Genomic DNA, 22014 nt, shown 5'->3' with positions numbered 1-22014 from the left:
CCCTTCTCCATCACAATCCCCTTCACCGTGGTGGCTGTAACTCTGTTGCAATCTCTAGAAAGTCAAAATCCCTGCAAACTGCCCTGGACCCTTGCACAGACATGCTGTCTGGATCAGGCCACAGTGTCCCTGCCTTTAGCAGGGACCAAGGTACAACCATTCCCATGCAATGTGGATTTGGCTGGCCCTGCTCTCCCACCAGCTGAGGACCTGCAGGGGTCACTGGCAGGCATACGTGCCTGGGGACATATGAGAAACGTCCCCCCTCTCTCTCCCAAAGGCTCAGCGTTATCTTGGGCAAACGTCCCGGCCCCTGTTGCCAGGCGGAGAGGCTGGAGGTGGAAAATCTGCTCCTGGCGCTGATCCCGGGACATGCTGCCAACAGAGCAAATACCCCTGGGCAGCCATGGGTCATTGGCAGCTCAAACATCTGCTCTTTCATCTACGGCATGTCTCGAGTGAGACCCTGCTGCTCTTGTGCAATGGATGGGGCAGTTTTTCCACCCAGCAAGAAGACTGCAAGGCTGAGGGTCAGCCGGATGAAGAAATAAAGGTGTTGCTGTTTTCTTGGCAGCTCATCAGCCAGCCTTCAGAGAAAGCAGCTGAGCAAACCTCTAGGTAGACCCTGTCCTCTGCTTGGTGTCACCATGAGGCTTTGCAAGTCCTCTACGGTTAATGGAGGAGGAGATATTCATGGACAAGGGCTGGAAGAGGTGGTGCCATGGTGCAAATCAAGGGCTGAACCTTAGCCATTGGGCGTGCGAAGCTGATGCCCACAGGGAAGTTTGGACATGCAGTGCAGTGGAGTGATGGGGGACGTGCTGGATCCCTGGTTAGCACTGGTGTCCTGCTGCTCCTGGCAAGAGCCCAGATTTTGTCAGAGTCCACTTTCTACCCACGTGCTGGATACAAACCCCTCCAGTCCCCGTCAGCACAGTGGAACAGTAGCTGCTCCTCCAGTGAGGCTGCTGCATGGTCTGGTGGGGAAACCAGAAGATCAGCTGTCCTGGGCTTGGACAAGCAGGGTCTGCACCTCACTGACTCCCTCTCCTCCTGCCCTCAGCACTGGTAAAGATGGCTGTTACCTGATTGGGGACTTTTTTTTGTTATATATGTCAGGTTTCATACCACTTTCAAGTGGGGAAGAGATTGCAGGAGGAATTGGGGTTATTCCCAGGTTCCAAATTACATTTGGCTTCAACAGGGCCAACTTTGACACCTATTGGGCCCTGGCACAACTTCAAACCTGTGTAACACACACATAACCATGGAAAAAAACTAGTAGATGTGGAGGGAGGAGAGATGACATAAAAGAAGGAGTAATAGGAAGAAAGGGAAATTGCTCATTTATTGTCCTTTCCTCCCTTTGCATTCCCCAAAGGCAAGGGCAAGGGGGAAGATCGTGGAGGGACACATGGGTGGGCGTGAGGGGGTTGGACTCAGGCAGCGGGAGGGGGCATCTATTTGCAAAAGGAACATTTTTTATTTCATTATCAGATACCCACATCAATCAGCTGCAAGACACAAATCCATACCAAACCAAGTTGCTCTAGTGTTGGAGCTCAATATACCACTTATTCCGTGAAACGGCATCCTTGGGGTGATGTTTCTGCGTAACTAAAGACACTCAGAGACTCTGTGATGAGCTCCCTATAAGACACTCTACAGAAAATGTCATTTTAGCAGTTTATCACAACTTAGGAGATGTTGGCAAGCCATATCTGAGCAATAACAGTGCAATTCCTGTATTTACCAAAGGAATGTATGACTAGACTGCTGTGGCCATATAGTGGAAAACTGTGAGTCCACTAAATTAAGTGAGATAGTTAAAATATAAACAATGATTATAAATAAAATAGTAATAAAGTATTAAACCCCTGCACTTTTTAAAATTAATTACAGATTTTTGAGCTCATACAGTTCATATTCTTTTTCAGAAGATTATTTTTTCCTTAAAATTATAGATTAGAAAGACAGGGATTATTTCTAAACCTCATATGAGAGTCTCTCAGAATCACAAGACTCCAGGAGGCAAGGCTTTAAAAAATGCACCAAATCTCATGAATCTTGGGCTTCTGATGCAAAGAATCAGCAGCACCGGTTGAAGGACCGTCCACCGGATGGTCAGTGGACAAACTCTGGACTTTGCATTGTCTCCTCTGACACATTGCTTTTGCAACAGCTCTGCCCATGACCGGTCTTTACCCTGGCATTACGGAAAGGCTGGAGAGATTAAGGACCTATTGCACCAGACAGGTAAGAAGAGATCCTTGCAGCAATGCTCGCTCTTGCCAAAAAATGATCAGCTCGCTGGTGTCCTTGGAGCTGCACTCTGACATCCCCTGCCAAGAACCTCCTCTACTGAGGATTGGTCTAAAGGTCATTCCACCCATCCAGCAACACACTGTGACCTCACTGCAGGAGGGAAATTCCGGGGATGCATTTATCCTGCCAGGAGCGTGGTCCCAGCCCTTCCCCCTGGGCAAGGAGGGGGCTGCGGAGGCCGACAGGACCAGGAACAAAGGCAGGGACATGCTGAGCAAACAGCAGCAAGGTGGAGGACACATCTGTTGAGTTTAAGAGGGTCAGGAGACATACATTTTGGTTAGGGGAAGATATTTAAGAGCCTCCTCATGCTTCTTCCCAAGCGTGGCTGGATGGCCAAGTCCCAGGACCTTGGTGGAAAGGGTAGGCTGGAGATGGCCAAGCCTGTTGATGTGGGGCCCCAAGGAGGGACACATCCCAATCCACACTGCAGTGTCAAATCCCCTTTCTCCTGCTTCTTTGTTCCCCGTACTGGACACTGAGACACCCGCATGACAGATGGGAGGTAACGCACGTGAAGGGTCTCATCTGCTCCTCTGGGAAGGTTTGACTGAGAAAGCTGAGGTTACGTCTGTGCCAAGAAATAACCCCTCCTGCAGCTGTTCTCCATTCAGCTTTACATGAACCTTCAGAAGAGCTGAGGAGATGTACAGAGATGTCTTCAAACCATCCATGTCTACCTGCCACCAACCATGACTCCAAGCCCATTTTTTTTTTCTTTCCTCTTCCATCCATATCCACCTCTCGTCATACAGTAAGACTAAAACTCTAAATCTTTCCAGCCTGTGTCTGCACAATGGCGTGGGGATCGCTCTGTATTTGAAGACCAAAGTGACTACAATAATAGAATGAAATAAGACGACCTTCAAGCATTGACATCTGTAAGGGGTTTCTGTTTTTCCTGGTGCTCAGATGAGGTCTGCCCAAGCAGCCTGGGAAGACGTGGCAGCAAGAGAAATTAGCATTTCTGTGCTGGGGAAATGCCTTCTGGATCAGGAAAGGAGTGGATTTCCTCACTGTCTGAAATCCTCTGAGGTGAAACACATTTCAAGATCATAGAATCATAGAATCATAGAATCATTAAGGTTGGAAAAGACCTCTAAGATCATCATGTCCAACCGTCAACCCAACACCTCCATGCCCACTACACCATGTCCCTAAGGGCCTCATCTACACGTCTTTTAAATACTTCCAGGGATGGTGACTCCACCACTTCCCTGGGCAGCCTGTTCGAAGGCCTGACCACTCTTTCAGTAAAGAAATTTCTCCGAATGTTCAATCTAAACCTCCCCTGGCGCAACTTGAGGCCATTTCCTCTCGTCCTATCGCTGTTACTTGGCAGAAGAGACCAACCCCCACCTCGCTACAACCTCCTTTCCGGGAGTTGTAGAGCGCGATGAGGTCTCCCCTTAGCCTCCTCTTCCCCAGACTAAACAGTCCCAGTTCCCTCAGCCGCTCCCCATCAGACTTGTGCTCCAGGCCCTTCACCAGCTTCGTTGCCCTTCTCTGGACACGCTCCAGCACCTCCATGTCCTTCTTGTAGTGAGGGGCCCAAAACTGAACACAGGATTCGAGGTGCGGCCTCACCAGTGCCAGTACAGGGGCACGATCACCTCCCTGCTCCTGCTGGCCACACCAGTTCTGATACAGGCCAGGATGCTGTTGGCCTTCTTGGCCACCTGAGCACACTGCCGGCTCATGTTCAGCCGGCTGTCAACCAGCACCCCCAGGTCCTTTTCCTCTGGGCACTTTCCAGCCACTCTTCCCCAAGCCTGTAGCGTTGCCTGGGGTTGTTGTGGCCCAAGTGCAGGACCCGGCACTTGGCCTTGTTGAACCTCATACATTGGCCTTGGCCCATCGATCCAGCCTGTCCAGGTCCCTCTGCAGAGCCTTCCCACCCTCCAGCAGATCAACACTCCCGCCCAGCGTGGTGTTGTCTGCAAACTTACTGAGGGAGCACTCGATCCCCAGATAAAAGGTTGCTCTGGAAAAATAGAACTGAACGTCCTGTTCTGGTAAAATCTATATGGGATGTTTCTGACTTCACTCAAAAAAATGTCATTTATAGGAAATCTATATATTTTCCACATGAACTGTCACTGAAACCAGCACTTTCTCGTTTTTTTGAAGTTGGCACTTTCAGCTAGAAAAGCATTTAGCAGTGAGTGCCTGCAGCAGCTCCCAGGAAGATCTTGGTGGGCCCTCAGACTGGCTGGAGAATCTCACACCTTTGTTGGAAGGATGAGAGATAAACAAGGTGGGACCACGCTTTAGAGGATCGCCAGAGGGAGAGGGAAGCAGAAGGGAAATATTGAATGGTTTGTAGGACTTTGCTTTGCAGGATATCAGAGCTCTACTTGAGGTCAGAAGAAATCTCATCCTGCACTTTAGATCTTTTCTGCTGTGGGGACCCATCTGAGAGATGGGGAGAGGACACCTTGGTGACACTCAGCCGCTAATGTTTTTTGGCAAGAAGATGAAATCCTCTCAAAGCTGAATGCTAACCTGTGCACTGCACCTTCTCAGGAGCTTCAGTTTGCTCCTCAGGGAAACTGCACAAGACTATAGAAAATACATCTACTGGAAGATACTAAATGCATAGAAGCAACCCCTGGGTCAGGATGGATGGTGGTTGTACTAGACAACCACTCTAGCGCTGAATTGGATCTCAGTTTTACCAAACTGTTGGCTTGAGTCCTCAAAAATGCAGATAATCACTGCCAGCTTGAATGAAAACATCCTAAATTGTTCCCAATTGCAGTATCAGGTGCAGAAAGCAAATTTCTTTTCTGGCTGAGCAATGCCCACTCCAGATTTGAGTTCTACAATGGTGCTGCTGAAGCACAAATGTCTTTTGAACCCTGTCTCCGCTGGCAAAAGCCAGCCGTGTGCGCCAACTCTCTTAGCTGCTGTATGGAGTCACTGCCGTCTTTAAACACCCGGGTTTATTCCAGAAGCTGGCCCTGGCTTGAAGAGGTAGGCATCATCACAGCCACCCCCCTGCGACACAAATGAAGCACCCAGGAAGGACAGCGCTGCTACCGAGCCCACCGCTCCGCACCCCCGGCACACCCCCTCAGCCCCAGCGTGCCACAGGCGCTCCGACCCGCGATCAATTTAGGATCACGTACAATTATGGTATGAATCCAAAAATAGCCTGAAGAGCACTCGTCTGGCCCGAGCCTCCAGGAGAAGGGCAAAGGTTTCGCAATGCCAGCTAACGTTCGTCTAAAATAGAAACAGCCTGTCCCAGGGCCAGGAAAGCCCCCAACCCTGCCCGAAACAGGGGGTGTCACGAGTGGGGCTGCAAGGCGGGCATCCCAGCCCCCGGAGCCATGCTCCTGCCCTCTGGCTAACCCTGGTGCTCTCCTCTCTCCACCTCCCTGGGCTTGGCTTCTCTTCCCTGGAGGCACGCAGAGATCCCGACAAATGGTATGTTAGAGCCTGACCGTCCTGAAGAGCAAAAGGAGGGATTTTCCAAAAGCACAGAGGTTAATCATCCGCAGCCCTCGCGCTGTTTCACTGAGGGAAGAAGATTCCTCCTCTTCTGCACCTCTCTCTGATGTCTTAAGCAGCTAAGAGCAGAAAGCAGCTGTGCCTGTGTGGGCTTAAACAAAGGAATTAAGTTTACCGTCTTAGGAATGAATCATTGCAATAGGACCCAGACCCGGACAGGATTTGCATTTCTATCCCAGGCTTGGGCGGCGACTTTCAGGATGATAGAAAGATCCTTTCCCCTGGCCCTGTTCCAAATTCGGCAGTCTGGGTATTAATAGCGCATTGCCACAGAGGCACGTAGTTCAGCACCGACTTCAAAACCTAGGGGAAGCTGAACAAGCACGTTCCATCAGCACTCGCACCTCGAGAAGGAGCAGAGCTCCTTCCTTTAAAGCTTTCTAGCGCACGTCTACCGATAACCATGGCATCAGCACGGCTTCAGCTCTGTGTTCCCTCTTACGTGGGAACAGCGAAGTGAGGACAACGAAGCCAACCGCTGACTCCAAGGCAAGGAGAAGTAAATCTGAGAATTCAAAGCAAAAAGGTTGGGAGGCTTTTGTTTTTTCTGCATGAATGTGATTACAGGGTCAGATGTTCTTAAATCTCTGAAGAACAGGGTGGAGACAAAGTAGGGAAAAGGAAATACTTGTTTTTGTAGAGCCTGACGAAGGACCTGAAGAGTAATGGCATCCTCTCCTCGGCTACAGCAGCTTTAGATGAAAAGCACCTATAGCACCTACAGAAGCCAGACTGAGCATGTGTAAACAAGAGTCAAACTAATTATCAAAGCGAAGTAGCTGGAAAGAGTGCGGTGCTGTAACACCCTCACCTGTTGCGCAAGAAACATAACGCCCGCCTTAGTCATTAAATCGTGGTCAAGCGGAATGCTTCCTCCACAAGAAGTTCCCACCACTAGAAAGTTGAGGCGTAGAAGGCGGGAAAGGCCTTGTTTAACCTGAAGGGAGTGTTTATTCATCGATTAACGAGGCAGGGTGGGTCCACGGTAAATTATTAGGAGCACACACATTCTTGCTCACGTCTGCACAAACTTCTCCCGATGACCAACATTACTGGTTGTGCAACAGCTGGAGTCAAGACTTGCACAGAAGCAGAAACGAGGACCCTACAATCTTAAATTCTTGGCATGTGCTTTTTAAAGCTCCTCCCTCAGAACACCATTGCTCTTTTCCTGCCGTTTCAAAGCCGCACGGGTGTAAAGAGAGACGGAAACGCGGTGAAGACAGACTAACTGACTTCTCAGCATGAGAAAGGGCTAAAAAATCTAGACGTGACAGAGGAATATTAGAAACCCAGCACTTTTTGGATGCCTGCCCAGTGGCTCACTGAAGATTACAGGGTAACCGTGCTGTATCTGCCTGTGAGCAACCGCCTGCTACACAGAGCAACTGGAAAAATCAGCAGAAAGTTAAAGATACACACAAGTGTGCGAGAGTCACGGCAAGACCGGGGACCAGGGGGGGTCTGTATCTTCCTCTGTGCCTCAAATCATGCATCACTTCTGCAGCTGAAGAACAGGCTTCAGCACTAGCCAGCATCCTCCATCACTGCTCTCGCGTGCTCTAAACAAAGATGACAAAACAAGGATACAGCTGCATAGGATTTTATTAAAGTAGGCATCATCCACAACTTACAATATTTGAAAAAATACTTTAACAACTTTTTTTTCCTGAATAGGTAATTTAACAGCTACAACGCTCAAATGTCATGAAAGAAGTCTCTGCCCAGAAGTCAAACTTCAAACGGGTAGCAAAAGTTACACATTTTGTACCACATCAAATTGGTTTAATACAGAAAATACTGTAACATAGTTACAGCAGAAGTTAATGGGGAAGATATGGAAAAATATACACGCATCATTGGTCACAGGTTGAAAAACCAGAATTTCAAACAGGACTCAGACCATTTATAATCACATTCCCTGACTGTCACCACCTTGTTACCTCCAAACAACTCTCTGTTGCAATATGGTTTATTTCAGATTTTGCAAATTAGAAATTTCTTAAATGGCTGCTCCTAAATGAAGTCGGCAACTTGTGGCAGGAAAAAAAAAAAAGAAAAAAGAAACTTTTGTTCAAAATGCCACAGGTTTGAATTTCACCTTCGCTGTAACCCCTTATCCAAAGCTTTGTGCAATGCCACGACCAAGGACAGTGTGTTTCAGAAGAAAGAACATTCTTGCTCTTCACTCTTGGTAGTGCGAACTGGAGCTTTGAACAAGGGAGAGGGGAGTAGACCCCATGACTTTGAGTGAAGTAGAGAAATGGAGTGAGACCCGTCAACAACTCTTTATTTCACACGTCTCATGGACTGGAGGCAGTGAGGAGTCCCCAGGGTCTGAATTACGAAAGACTGGAATGGACAAGACACTTCAGCTCATACTAAAGCCCTTCACCTGATGGCTCAGTCTAACAGTTTACTAGGAGATAATCCTGCTTTGGCAGGGCAGAGGACAAAACCCGAGCCAGTCTTTCCTCGGAGGGTATGAATGGAGGGCCAACTTTGCTGGCCCATCGGGCCAAATATTACACTTAAAAAATGTGACAGTTACAACAGCGGCCAAAGTTTAAAAACTTGTCTTTTCAGAAACATAAACAATATAAAAAAAAAGTTTCAACAACAGGCCACGACCTTAGAGGTTTTCGAGCTTAAATACCTGGGAAACGCATACTTTGCCAACAGATGAAACAATAAGATACATACAAAACCAAGAGATACAAGTTTAACAAATGTTTAAAATAACTGGGTTTCACCACAGAATCTTCATTTGAAGGTTACTTTCGTGAGAAAACATATTCCCTGCAGCATGTAGACTCCTTCACAAAGAGACAGAAATCTGGTCATGTCAGTTATCCACTTACTGAGGAAACACCGCGGGGTTACAGAGAACGTAACAGACTCGCAACTGCCAAAGCATCGTCACAGAAAACATAGCAAACAAGTCGTAGGCAAAAAAACATACTTTAACAAGTTTACCTACTCACGCTATTGGAGTATACAAGATAAAAAAAGATGGAGAGCTTCATACAGTGTATTTCCAGTCATTTTGAAAATGAAAGATATTTTTTCTTTTTAAAAAAGAAAAAAAAGTTCCCGGATGCTGTTTCTCAAGGCATGCTATCGCTAGAGTAGCTGATGGCTCAGATTCACATCCATGGGAACTGGTATTTTACCTAAAATGGCTTTCCTGTCTCTCTCTCTCCAGTTTGTCATTTCTCAAAGTCTCCTAAGTAGCTTTTGAATAGACATATCTTCCTTGCACGCATTTACTAAGACTCCCTTGTTAATCCCAGAATCTCCTGTGCATGAAACCCAACGAGGAGAACAGCCCTTAACTGTAGCTAGAAGATGGTTTCAGCTTCTGCATCCCTCTCTAAAGAACAAAAGCGTAGGACAGTTACACATAAATAGCATCTACAAATACACTTACAGTGCACGCGGAAAATGTAGCGAACATGAACAGATTTCAAAGGCTCACCTGACTCTACCGTAAGGCTCCATCATCAGCCCACCTTTAAAACTTGCTCCAGGCAGCATGTCATCATGCTAGCACAGCAAACTGGGATAACCAAAACTAGTGCTAATTACCAATAAACCCGTACCTGGGCACTACCTTCGTGAAATACGCCCCAGATTCACATACACGTAACAGCTCTTCAGATTTCAGATCCGCCTCCAAGGTTAAACTGAAGGCAGCAGCACTTTCAAAGAACAGGACAAAGCTTGGCTTGTAAACCCCGTTTTTTTTAAAGCATAATGAGAATTCAAGTCCTATTCCCCCTTCACATTTATAAGCATTATAAGAATAATGCTTGTATGCCCTATGTATAGAAAAGTATATGTTTATACAGCACTATATATATGTGTGTATATATGTATATATAAATAGGAACTATCGACCAAAGTTTGACTTTAAACTAGAATTGCAACAACCCCTACAATTTGGAAATATGAAGTAGCTCTTCTGATCTCTTTTGAAAGCAAAGAGTAGAAATGATCATACCTTACTACAATCTAACATCCTCCACCAGTAAAAATGAAAAACCTATCTTTAACTTTGCGGGATATGCCTGAAACACCAGCCTGGACAATATTGCCCCATGTCGTTTGCCAAAAAAGAGGTAGGCAGCAGGAATGATCGGAGAGTCATCAGCCAGGAGTAAGTGCCTTTTTTTTTTTCTAGCTGCTTAAGTGTGAAATTTCAAGAATTCTGTGTTTGTCATTGGTGCTGTGCTTGGAGACAGTACCAAATGATGTTGTTTATCTAATAGTACATTCCAGCTACAGTATGTTTCTGCCCAACTCTATTGCTGCTTACAAAAAATAATAACTGACATGCTCTAAGACTCAGAAGATTATGAACTAATTTAGCCATTTCTTCCTGGTCCTCTGTGGAAATCTGGAAACATCTTACAAAGTATTTCAGTTAGCTTGAGCAATCCTGGAGTCAGACCCAAGGAAGCTAAACATTGTAGTCACCAGCTCGGGGAGATCATAATCATGTTTCCAGCCCCAATCCCTGCGGGCGTTCCTGTCATCGAAGTTCATCGGCCAGCTGTCAGCTGCAGTGAAAAGAAAGAAGAAACACAGGGCATGAGGTTTAAGAAAAGTTTCTTTAAACTTCAAGAGGTACCACCACTGGCCATTTGAACTACTAAAGCTGAATTTCAAACTGTAAGACTTGAATTGTACAGGAGCAATTTGCAAGCGCCTAAAGAGAAAAGAAACTTTGTTTTGCCCTTAACATACAGCAATCTAATGTTTTTTCTTACCCACTGCTAAAGAAGCTGATACTAACCTATGGCCTGCCTGACTTCATCCACATTGTAGGTCACCTGGAGTTCAGGAACATGCTTCTGCACCTCTTGCGCCAGCTCTTCAGGAGTGAAGCTCATGGCACTGATGTTGTATGTCCTCATGCTCAGGGCATCTGCAGGGGCCTCCATGACCTCTAGAGTTGCTTTCAGACAGTCATCAATATACATCATAGGGAGACGAGTGTCTGGCTTTAGGTTACATTTAAATTTGCCGGTCTTTATGGCATCATGGAAAATCTGGACAGCATAATCTGTAGAAAAGAACAATTGATGCATGTATTCATCTGCCTCAATCTGTTGTTCACTTCATGACACTCAACAATCCCCAGACCACCCCCAAAGTCTCTTAACTAAAGTCTAGCAGCAGAACTGTGTATGATTTACGTTGTAAAAGTCATTCCAACTATCCTGATGCTATTCCAGCATTTGCACATTGCAGCAAGACAGCAGTTTAAAATATTTTTAAAGGAAATGGTCTCAATGAGTGTTAATTAATCCAAAATCTCTCAGACACTGTTTGAATGTAAAGACTACAAAATTACGCCCTAGGCTGGAGCAGACAAAAGTATTGTTGTAACACTGTTAAAATAGCATCTCTACACTGAGATTTCTACAAACACATTAAAAATTACTGTATTGGCTTATGTTTTTGCTGTTCTTGCCTGCAATACTGAGAACTACACACAAGTGGCTTACCAGTTGTTCCCCCACCAGGCTGAGAGTCAGCGGATATAATTCCTGGATACCTCAGGCAGCGGAAGTCTAGGCCATACCGGTAATGGTAGTACTATGGAGAGAGGAGAGAAACACAGCTTTACACGTCAAGACTAGGCCACACAACTCATTGATTTCACAGGAAAAATCTGCCACAGGATGAACCTTCATTCTGTAACCGTCTCATGACGGGGATGAAAGAAAAGGAACTATTGAACGGTCTCCATTCCCTGCCAGGTAGCTGAGCTCTCTGCTTGCCCTTTTCTAGTTTTCATCCACACCAGTAGATATTGATTGATACGGATTGGCTTCTAACGTAGGGTCTAGATCTAGTGTTCAGAAACTGAAAATTCCTAAGTGTGTGAGACATTTCAGGTTAATACAGTCTTCAGACCTGCCACTGTCCTTCATAAATTTGAAGTGTGAGGAAACTGTATGTAAAAATATCAGCTTTAACAATGTTATGTTTCTAAAAAACTACAAAGCCAAAAGAGAAGTTGTGCATGTACAGACTCCCACGGCTTTGACCTTAGAGTCGTCTTCTTTTTTGGCAAAAGTTGTCACTGTCTAACATGCTTTCGCAAGGTTTTGTACACCGTCATTTATGCAATGCCATTCACATTGGCAGACGAGGCAGAGAGGCCAAAGTCAAAAGAATCAGGGAAAGAAATGATATTGAAAGTTAGATGTTTGCCAGCTTCCAATTCTTTGTACTTTTTCCAACAAAACTCAAAAGATATTTGTCCCTAAGAGCTGCCTCAGACCACTATTGAGTACTAAAGCCTGAAGGAAGGAAAGAATGGGGAAAAAGAACACTGCACTGAGGAATCTTACAAAGGCAAAGAAGTTCTCCCAGAACTTTCATGAAATAAATAAAATAAAAAATTCTCACTTCTCCCATGAGCTCAGCGTGAACCTTGGAGACTCCATAGATTGTCCTTGGTCTCTGAATGCAGAGATCAGGAGTTGGATCTCGAGGAGAGGTGGGTCCAAAGGCTCCAATAGTGCTTGGAACAAAGAGTCTCAAATTATGCTCAGCTGCAATATCCAGAACATTGTGTAAACCTGGAACAAACATCGGGATTTATCAGAACACACACTGCACTTTCTCAAGCCTCTGTAGGAGTCATGAACTTGAAACCCTTGTCACATACCGGTAATATTTACAGCTCTGGCCAAAGGGACGTTTGCTTCTCCAACAGCGCTGAGCAAAGCGCTATAATGGAAGAGCCAAGTTATCCGATTATTCACCACTATTTCACGTAAATTCTTGTAGTCCAAGATATCCGCGTAGATAAAAGGACCTAGAAGAAATGGAACCAGTAGGAAATTGAATGCCAAGAAGAACAGAGGTCAAGAAAAGTTCTAGATGAAACTCAGATTGCTGCTTCTTGACCATACCTCTATTCAGGATTGACTGCACAGCAGAATGCACACCTTCTAACAGCAGCGGCCAATAAATCAGTAAATAAGCAAGAGAAATGAAGGGAAACTGCTACCTTTACCTCAACAACAGACTGATGTAAGAAATCCTGTTTTATGCAGCCAATGGCATGAAAACAGGGAACATCTAGTGTACACTATTCAAATATCTAAATACATCATTAAACAGTAATGATGAAGAAAAACTTATGCAAGTTTCTAATGAAAATAAAAGAATCCAAAAAACCTACCCTACATCCATCTTATCATAAAAATTGTCTGAGCATGGAAGCACAAAGCACAAATTTAATTTCCAATTTGTTCCCTCCAAAAGAATAAATGCATCTCTTTTTACAGCAGGAGCACAACAGCCAAGCTCAACTTGACTCAAGTATTTATTCTGGTCAACAAAACGGCAAAGAAACAGTGAAAAAATGCAAAGAAACATATTTAGAAAAAGGGAGTAACTAACAGAAGAAATTAATGTCTTGGCAAGATTTCAAAGCAGGAAAGCATTATCCAGAAGTTTCGAACAGCAACTTCTTCAGTTTAATCCACTTATCATTTAGACTTCAGTAATTAGTCTATCAACATCAGAGGTAAAGTCAAGATTTTTCTTCCATATGCTTCCCCAGTCACTTACCACTATAAAAAACATTATCCGCAGGCTTTCTAATGTCTGACAAGATCACATTGTTCTTTCCAAAGCGTTTCCTGTATAAAAATACCCACATGGTACAGTGAGCCCACAGTCTTTGAGATAATTCATAAGTTGCTATGCTGCTATTTTGTTTTGCAGGAGCAGTATCAGAAGAACAGTGGTGCAATGAAATCAGTTATTGTACTAAAAAAAAACCTACCAATCCTTTAAATGTCAATACAGCATTTTAGAAAAATCAGTAAACTACTACTAGTAGCAGTGGAAGACTGCATAAGGATAGAGAAATCTTTTAGAAAACGGAAATACGTTGAGAAGAAAGACCTTCCTATGCTCTTCTTTCTGAAAATTTTACCCAGAGATAAACCACCCCCCTGCAGGCAACAAAAAGCCACTGGGCTTGCTGTAACTCCAGCTACTTTTATATCAACGAAGTAAATACAACGGAGTAATCTCCGCCTTGTGCTTTTCTAATCAGCACAAGGCTGTCGCAGAGAGCAAGTCTGATGGCACTGGAGTATGTTCCAGCCTTCCATTATTTGGATGATTTTTAAATATATCGTAGAAATGGTAGAAAACGCTCAAACTGCAACACAGTGTTGAATGCAGTGAGTTTGCCCATTTTTGGTCATAGTTCAAATCTTCTGCAACAAAAGCTGTCTATGTGCAAACGATACTCTGGAGCTGAGTAGGCGTGGATATGGACAATGATATGGACTAGGGAGAGCTCTCGGAGCATTTCACATTTCTTGAAAAGATACCAGGAAAAAATAAGGTAACTGTGTATGTGAGGTGGGGGAACAGAAAGGGCCAGAAGAAACGTATTTTGATTTAATTCTTTTGCTGCATCAGTTCATCTTTCACCAAATCATAAAAACTTCAAGATCTTGTATCCTAATCTTTATTTTTGTTTGCACTTTACTAAACAGGGCACCTTATTCCTGAAGTTACTAAACTGAGATTCTCAGAGATAAAAGTCAGCAGTTGCAAAGCCCAAGAGCTAGGTAGTTAGCAAAGGACTATGTATTTTTTCAAGTGGATGTTCACACTTTTTTCTCTTCTGTAGTACCTGCATAAAATCACAGCCTTTGTTTCTCTATTGAGCACTCAAATCCAGCCTTATTTGGCTAGACCAAAAAAGAGAAAAGGAAAACTGACTACCCTCTGAGGATTCAGATGGTGAATACTTCCATTTAGCTGGAAGCAAACTGAACTCAGCAGCTAGTCTCTTAGACAAAATTATGTTATTTTGGGAATCCTGACCAATGTACACACAGAAAGTACGTCAGTGAACCTAAACCAAGCACCGGAGTAAAAAATAAAAAGACTGAAAATTTAAAGTTATTTATAAAACTAAGAGGCAAGAAAGAATCTGCAGTTGTCACTAGGATTCTTTTAAAAGACACCTTCCAGAAAATTATTGCTTCTAGAAGTGATGGCTAAAGCTTGAATTCCTCACTAATACCAAGTCAGAGAATCATGACATACCTCAGAAGCTTAGCAAGTCCCACTCCAAGCTGGCCAAGACCACCTAAAAGGCAACGCACAAAAGAAAAATCAGAAAAAAAGTGATATCAAAATACAGAATTCCATTATTATACGTATCACATCCGAAATGAGTACTATTTTTCTCAGCAAGTCAGAAAGGTTTTGAATTTTTCTCAAGGAAAACCCAATGAACTGGTTTTAGTAGATTTCTGGAATAAAAATAGTAGGAAAGTTCACATGGGACTCTGATCCTATCACCATATGGGAAAGACCATCGCAATCCCAGAATATTTGAGTATTTTTGCTTCCAGCTTTCTGCTCACCAGGGAGGGAGGGAGGGGAGCGGGGGATTCATCTGAGAAGTTGGAGCAGGAATACAGTTATGACGGGAATGCTGACCTGTAATTAGCACCCGAGGATGATCAGACTCGGAAAAAGAAACCGAGTGAAAGCTTGCATCAGAGGCCACCTGGCGGGGTGAGACTCCAATGCATCGAACAGGCACGATGGAAATCCCACATCCACAACCAGAGCTCTGTAGCAGCTGGCTGACAGCTCTGCTCACGTTTTTGACAATTGGCATCTTCCTCCTTCAAATACACTGTGAGAACAAGAGAAAAGATTAGTCACAAATGACTCAACCATATTAAACATTTTAAACACTCCCTTAGAAAACTCTGAAGGGTTTCAGAGAAGTTTGATGCAATCCAAGTCCTAGCTGACGTGCCAACTGAGTGCCACGTCTAGTAGAAGCAGCCTGCGAAGTAACATGAATAGAGGTAATGCATTCACCAGAGGGAGCTCAAGAAAATATCCACAGCCCCAGCACAGGATCCAGTATAATGAACAGTTAGAATATAGTTCAAGTTTAAGCTTTTTTAAAACCGTCACTAGAAACTATGATTTCAAGCACAAAAGACAACACATACAGAATTCAACAAGTTCAGCTGCTATGATTACACAGCTTCACTGTAGGTACTTCTGAGTGAAAGTTTTGTAGACTGCCATGAATAAGCAACCCTTCTTAGTATTGCATCAGCAAGATTCAGCTAAGCCAACAGAGGCGGCAGTAAATCTCTTTAACAAGCACCACTTTGCTCAGACTTAATACGCATGATGGACAGTACCCGGGAAGTGAACAAAGGAGAAGCAGTATTTACCCAGGGCTCATGAAAATGTCCTAATTACTTCACAAAAAAAAAAAAAAAAGACATGATTCACTCATAATAACACATTGCAAAAATATCCGTAAGTTACCCTGAGCTACATGCAAGTTTGGTTTTCTTTCTCTCCAAATCTTTCATATTGCAGAAATGGAGAAGAATGTACCCCAAATAAATCACACATGCATCCACAAACGGCTTTTTCTGAGGTTCCAGTTTACTTCTTTGAAATACAATTCTTAAGGCACAGTCACTTAAATTCTTCCTTATCCCCCTTCAAACAACTTCTAACTCTCTTTCCCAAAGTGACAGAATGAGTAAATTCCCAGATGAAAACACCTTTAAAACTAGCTTGCTTGAGATTACCCTGTCAATTCCTTTCTTGTAGATTTCTTATTGCATATATTATAAAAAAGAGAGTCAGGGTGAAGGAAGGCCACAATAAGAAATGATGGCAGCTAATTGCTGCAGATTAATTCCAGCACTACCAATTCTAGTATGCATAGAAAAGCAAACAAGTAATTAACGTGGGTGTTTCTTTCACTCACGGCAAACACACAAGGCTGAGAGTTTTCTGATACTTTAGGGAGTCCTGCTATTTAAACACAGAAGATTTGCTAAACCACCTATCACATGCTTAATAAGATAACCTCCTCCAAAAAAAAGTGCATTATTAAAAATCACATTTGCATATTAAAACTGATCAAAGAGACTTATTCTGAGAGGTATCTCCCCCCCCCCCCCCCCCCTTAAACTTGTTTGCTCACTTGTTTATTGCCTTGAGAAGCATTGTCAATTAGTACTCTGATGAATTGGCCAAGCCTCTGCTGCACCTCACAGCCACAAACCCATTAGAGGGATCGGTCTCCCTGATTATAGGCTTGATCTATTAAAGCTGTCTCTCTCCTGTCACAGTGCTACAGAAGCAATCGCTCTATCTTCTCTAGGCTTTGCACAAGTCTTTTGCAATTCCTTGTTATACACCGACCATACATCTAACTCCACTTACAAAACCAGAGCAAACAAACTATTCCTTGAGCACTGAAAGCGAAGAAGCCCCATTCCTGAGGACTCAATCTCAGAGGTAACTAATTGCTATCTAAGAGGTTATGACATCTTTCTCCTATCTTCATTCTCTAGCATTGGTTAGTATGATTCAGCTTATATTCAGCTTATATTGCTGATGGGCCACGAAGGTGATGAAGGGACTGGAGCATCTCTCCTATGAGGAAAGGCTGAGAGAGCTGGGACTGTTCAGCCTGGAGAAAGGAAGGCTCTGGGGGGATATTATCAACGTATATAAATATCTGAAGGGAGGGTGCAAAGAGGACGGAGCCAGGCTCCTTTCAGTGGTGCCCAGTGCCAGGACCAGAGGCCATGGGCACACACTGAAATGCAGGAGGTTCCCTCTGGGCATCAGGAAACACTTTTTTACTGTGAGGGTGACCAAGCACTGGCACACGTGGTGGAGTCTCCATCCCTGGAGCCATCCCAACACAGTCCTGGGCAACTGGGTCTGGATGGCCCTGCTTGAGCAGGTTGGACCAGATGACCTCCAGGGGTCCCCTCTAACCTCAAACACTCTCTGATGCTCAGCCAAGGCACTAATGAGATTTCCCTCCCCTGCAAGCCCACCTTCACAAAACAGACATGTTCTTGCTATTTTTGAGACTCAGTCCCTGTCACGCTTACTTGAAATTAGCCAATAGGTGCAAAAAATAGTTAGGTGTGCAGGGAAAGAAGGCAGCAGGCAGACATATCCAGACAATTCAATCTCATAAGACATGTTTCTCCCTAGGAAACCAACGTAAGAGTGTTAAAGGGCAGTGTCAGCCCTCTAAAAAGCCACGATAATCCCTTCTTGTTTCAGAATGGGATAATGAACAACTCTTATAGCACTAAGAGAGACTCACTGGTCTCTGTTGCGGAAAATTTCCCATTAAAGTACCTGAAAAGGCATTTTGCATTTTGAGCTCTATAAATAAATTACGAACTAAAGTTAGCTGCTACTAAAAATGCCACGCTAGGATCAAATTGGTTTCCCACCTACTGGACTGGTTTCTCCAAACACACCTGGAGTGAAACCACACAGGCTTAAGCTAAGAATTTACCTGCAAGTCTAGGCTGACTCAAAAGAACAGTAAACACATTTTATACCAGGCACTGAAAAAAACCCTGGCTCACCAAGCAGCACAGCTGCATGCCAAAATCCCACCTAAGACATGCATGTATTTCTATTTCAAATATGAAGCAGGGAAAAAAAAATGATGTAACAAGTTATTAAATTCTGAAAGTTGCCAGCAAGCGCACAGACACATAAAGAAATTAATAGCACCGCTTAAAAACGCTTCCCCAAAGCAACCATGAGAAAAAGGTAGCCCCAACACAAAGTGATTACCTTGCAAGAGCAACTTGGACAGAAAAGCCCATTCTGCTAGATCAGAGTTTCCCATTTTAAATAACTTCAAGAAGTTATTAACAGCTCTGAACATAAAAAGTATTAATTTAACTGATATAAAAAACTTAATTTTTGATAGGTTTTTCTTTCTACTATCCCAAAGAGGAATACTTCTGTATCGTTAGGAACTGGAGAAAAAAAAATATATACAACTACATATTCTAACCTCCCTACCCTATATTACCTTCTGACTAGTTTTTTCAGTTACTGGTTTTATTCATTGATCCAAACAGATACTGGAAACTAACCCTTTTGTTTTCTAGATTAAGAAAATGAGGAAGCTTTATCCTGAAACATGGAAGTTATTTCCCCCACCTGCACTAATTTAAATTAACAACCAATGCCAATTTCAAGGATCAAGCAACACACACTGGAATTTTCCCTCTTCTGTACTCACCTGTCCCTCAGCTGGCGATAGAGCAGAAGCAGAGTGGAGATGGCAATTTATAGGACACTGCCTCTTTTGAAAGCCAATCAAAACCTGACAGAAAGTAGGAGTTGTCCCACACCTTAAAAAAAAAAAAAAAAAAAAAAAAAAAGCTTGTGCGTGAGAGCAGCAGCAGCCAGGGATATCACTTCACTTCGTTCACATTTGCTTGATTTTGAAATGTCTATAACTTTGTGATAGGTAAAGGACTCTGAAGCTATGCAACCAGCTCCTTTAACTAACAGAACCGTACAACCTAGGGTCATCTCTGAAGAACAGGTTTTAAACTAATTGGTTGCAGTGCAAAGGATTAGTATAAAGCAAACACATGTTCAAATGTAAAGCAATAATCTCCCTCGGATAGCAGAAAATTTCTGAGTTTTGTAAGATTAAAGCACAGGGAGAGGGAAAAGAGGGGAAAATTTCTGAGTTTTGTAAGATTAAAGCACGGGGAGAGGGAAAAGAGGGGAAAAAAGAAACAGGTTCATAAAATGACATTTAGCAAGTTAACTGCCAGCTGCTGTTCCTCTGCAAGATTTCCAAAGTGTTACATAAGCAGCAAGCACCTGTTGCTCATATAAAGGACAAAAACACGTTTATAGAAGCTCGTAGTTTCTTATGTATTAGTTATTAATAGAACATTTCGGTGATAAGAAAGATAAGAAATTCATGGGTTTGATCTAGAAAATCCCACAACAGTAAGCTTCAAAGAAAATGGGAAAGAGGGAGGAGAGAGAGAGGTCAGAACCAAATCCCAAATCTCCCACAGCATTTCTGGGGGCTGCACAGCTGCTGAGATGCCACAGGATGCTCCTCAACAGAGCTAACCAAGGAATTCCAAAACTTGCTTCTTTCAAAGAAAGTTAAGCTGCTTTCTAGGCCACAGGATCTCGTGGATTCCCAACCACTAGTACTTTCACAACAGCCAACATCCTCGGGTATGTGGTCCACACCAACACGCGAAACTCCAAGTTATCGTTCTCAACTCACACTTGTCTCCAAAACACAGTTTCTGCTTCAGACCTGAGGAAGGGAAAGCTCCTCTACTTTTTCCAACTGTATCAAGAAGAGCTTAAGTGGAAAGATACTGCCCGCCTTGGGCATCCAGAAGACGAAGCACATGCCACCCTGCCTCTCCCATGGGAAAGTCTTACTCCCTGGTGCCCAAGCGCTGCCAACTGGAAAGTCCATCGGATCATCACATTTGGGAGCGCTCAAGCTGCAACAACTAGGGGATACTCTCAGCTCAACCAACACTTAATGCAGCCTGGATAGACAGAAAGACCAAAGCCATCACACATCTCCTACTGGCATTTCCTCCAGTTCAGAGAGCCCCGAACAGGGGTAAGGGGACCCTGTGTCCTTCCCTGTGTCCCCTGGCATGGTGGATGTGCCAGGGCAGGGCAGAGGGGTGGCCGGGCTTGTGATGTTCTCTCTGGCAGGCAGCTGTTGGCTAACCTCAGTTAAAATAACCTTGACGCAGACGCACAACCTCCGCGGCTCGTTTTTCAGAGGTGACGCACAGCCGCGGGACGACGCCGTACCCCTCGCAAAGCTCGCCAAGAAACGACGTCAGCCCGAAACACCAAGGGACCGACTAGAAATCTGACGTCAGCAACCAATTAAAAAAAAGTCAGATTATACCAGCCACTGAACGGCGTGACGCTCCTGGAGCGGAAAAGGAACGATTACTTCACACCGGGCCCCCACAATGAAGTAAAGAGGCCGGTGCGAGTTTCGCGCATGCAGAAAACCCGTAACCCGCGCCAGGTCTCTGGTGAGGAGCAAAAGGGCCAAGAAAGGGGCTGCAGATCAAGGCGCCGCTCCCACCCCCGGCCCCAAACGGGCGGCGGCACCTCACGCCGATGCCCCAGGAGGAGACGGAGGGGTGGCGGGGGGGAAGCCGGCTCCCTCCCCCGGGCAGCGCCGGCCGCGGGGCGAGGCAGGGCCCGGCCCCCCCCCCCGCGGGATGAGGCGATGCAGGGCGGGAAGCGGCGCGCGCCGCCCCTCAGGCGAGCGGCCGTTGCGGCCGTTGGGGAGCAGCGCCCGCCCCCCTCCCCCACCTCATTCATTCGGTCCCGGGACGTGGAGCGGGGCGGCCCCGCGCCCCCACCGCCCAGCCCCGCGCTCACCCGCGGACCCCGCCGAGCTCCCGCCGCCGCCTCTCCCCGCTGCCGGCTCCGCGTGCCGCTCGCCCGGCGCCGCTCCCCCAGAGGCCCGGGGGCGGTGGGGGGAGGCGGGGCTGAAATCAGACGTCACCGCCTGCCGGGGAGGAGATTGGGGAGTGGGGGGGGGGGGAAGTGATGTGACGTCAGAGCGACGCCATGCAGGCGTGATGTAACGCCCTGTGAGGCGCGTGGCTTCCGGTGAGGGGGGCGACCCTCCCGCAGGCCTTGGCCCAGCGGGGTGCAATGGAGGGAGCCTCCTCGGCCTCGGTGGCACCAAGGGGGTACCGGGGAAGCACAAACAAGACGAGGTCCCCCAAGACGTGAGGTCAGCAGTGACTGGCCCAGCTACGCTATGACAACACGGCGCTGGCAGAGGCCAGGTTTGCAAAGAGAAATTCAGGACGTGCAGGTCTGAGGCAAGGGGAGCCACGGTGGCCCCTTTGCAAATGCCACCGAAAATAATATTTCTAACTGCAAAGCATCCTCCGTATTGGGCTGCAAGGTAAGAATGTCACAAAGCCTGCCTGGCTGTGAAAAGGGTTGGACTAATTCAAGATATGGTGAAGAAGCTTTTCTTGGGGATGGGGCGACCTGTTGCTCAACTGCTTGAGCAGGATGAGTGCTGCTGTTGATGATCCCTCTGGGGGAGAGAAAGGACCAGCAACCTGAATATTTTGCCAAAGAAAACCTTTCAATTAAACAACTGTTGAGGAGGGTGTGGGAAATCGGTGAATTCTGCAGGATTTGTGTACTTGGGAATAAGACTGTTCGATGATCAGCATACAGATGGAAAATTCTTCTACCTCCAAGAAAGAATTCATACTGAGGTTCATGAGCAGGTTCATTTATCAGAGTTAA

General features: G+C 45.2%; 2 protein-coding genes across 4 annotated transcripts in view; both read right to left on the bottom strand.

The window, feature by feature from the left end:
• Positions 1–22014, bottom strand: part of MTMR9 (myotubularin related protein 9) — a 151308-nt gene that overhangs the window by 83037 nt on the left and 46257 nt on the right. The window lies entirely within an intron of this gene.
• LOC142080050 (L-threonine 3-dehydrogenase, mitochondrial) lies at positions 7429–21205 on the bottom strand. Of its 3 annotated transcripts, none has more exons than XM_075144876.1 (10): positions 21121–21197; positions 18959–19070; positions 15340–15541; positions 14941–14983; positions 13438–13508; positions 12527–12676; positions 12265–12437; positions 11355–11445; positions 10640–10909; positions 7429–10403 (listed from the first exon to the last, which is right to left on the bottom strand). In XM_075144876.1, exons 3-10 carry the CDS (start codon positions 15521–15523, stop codon positions 10264–10266), a joined length of 1122 nt encoding a protein of 373 aa, XP_075000977.1. In that variant the 5' UTR covers positions 15524–15541; positions 18959–19070; positions 21121–21197; the 3' UTR covers positions 7429–10263. The 3 variants fall into 3 exon arrangements, with proteins under 3 accessions (XP_075000977.1, XP_075000976.1, XP_075000978.1); XM_075144875.1 differs by lacking the exon at positions 21121–21197 and adding an exon at positions 20447–20566; XM_075144877.1 differs by lacking the exon at positions 18959–19070 and having other exon boundaries at positions 21121–21205.

This window comes from Calonectris borealis, chromosome 3 (assembly GCF_964195595.1).
Source record: "Calonectris borealis chromosome 3, bCalBor7.hap1.2, whole genome shotgun sequence".
Taxonomy (NCBI): Eukaryota; Metazoa; Chordata; class Aves; order Procellariiformes; family Procellariidae; genus Calonectris; species Calonectris borealis.
This window is presented reverse-complemented; position numbering and strand designations above follow the sequence as displayed.

Excerpts from the sequence above, each read along its gene's own strand:
- LOC142080050 (XM_075144877.1), bottom strand. The coding sequence starts at position 15,523 with ATGCCAATTGTCAAAAACGTGAGCAGAGCTGTCAGCCAGCTGCTACAG. Across the intron at positions 12,677-13,437 it reads GGATAATGTTTTTTATAGTG|GTCCTTTTATCTACGCGGAT; the intron begins GTAAGTGACTGG and ends CATTTCTTCTAG. Across the intron at positions 11,446-12,264 it reads ACGCTGAGCTCATGGGAGAA|TACTACCATTACCGGTATGG; the intron begins GTGAGAATTTTT and ends CTCTCTCCATAG.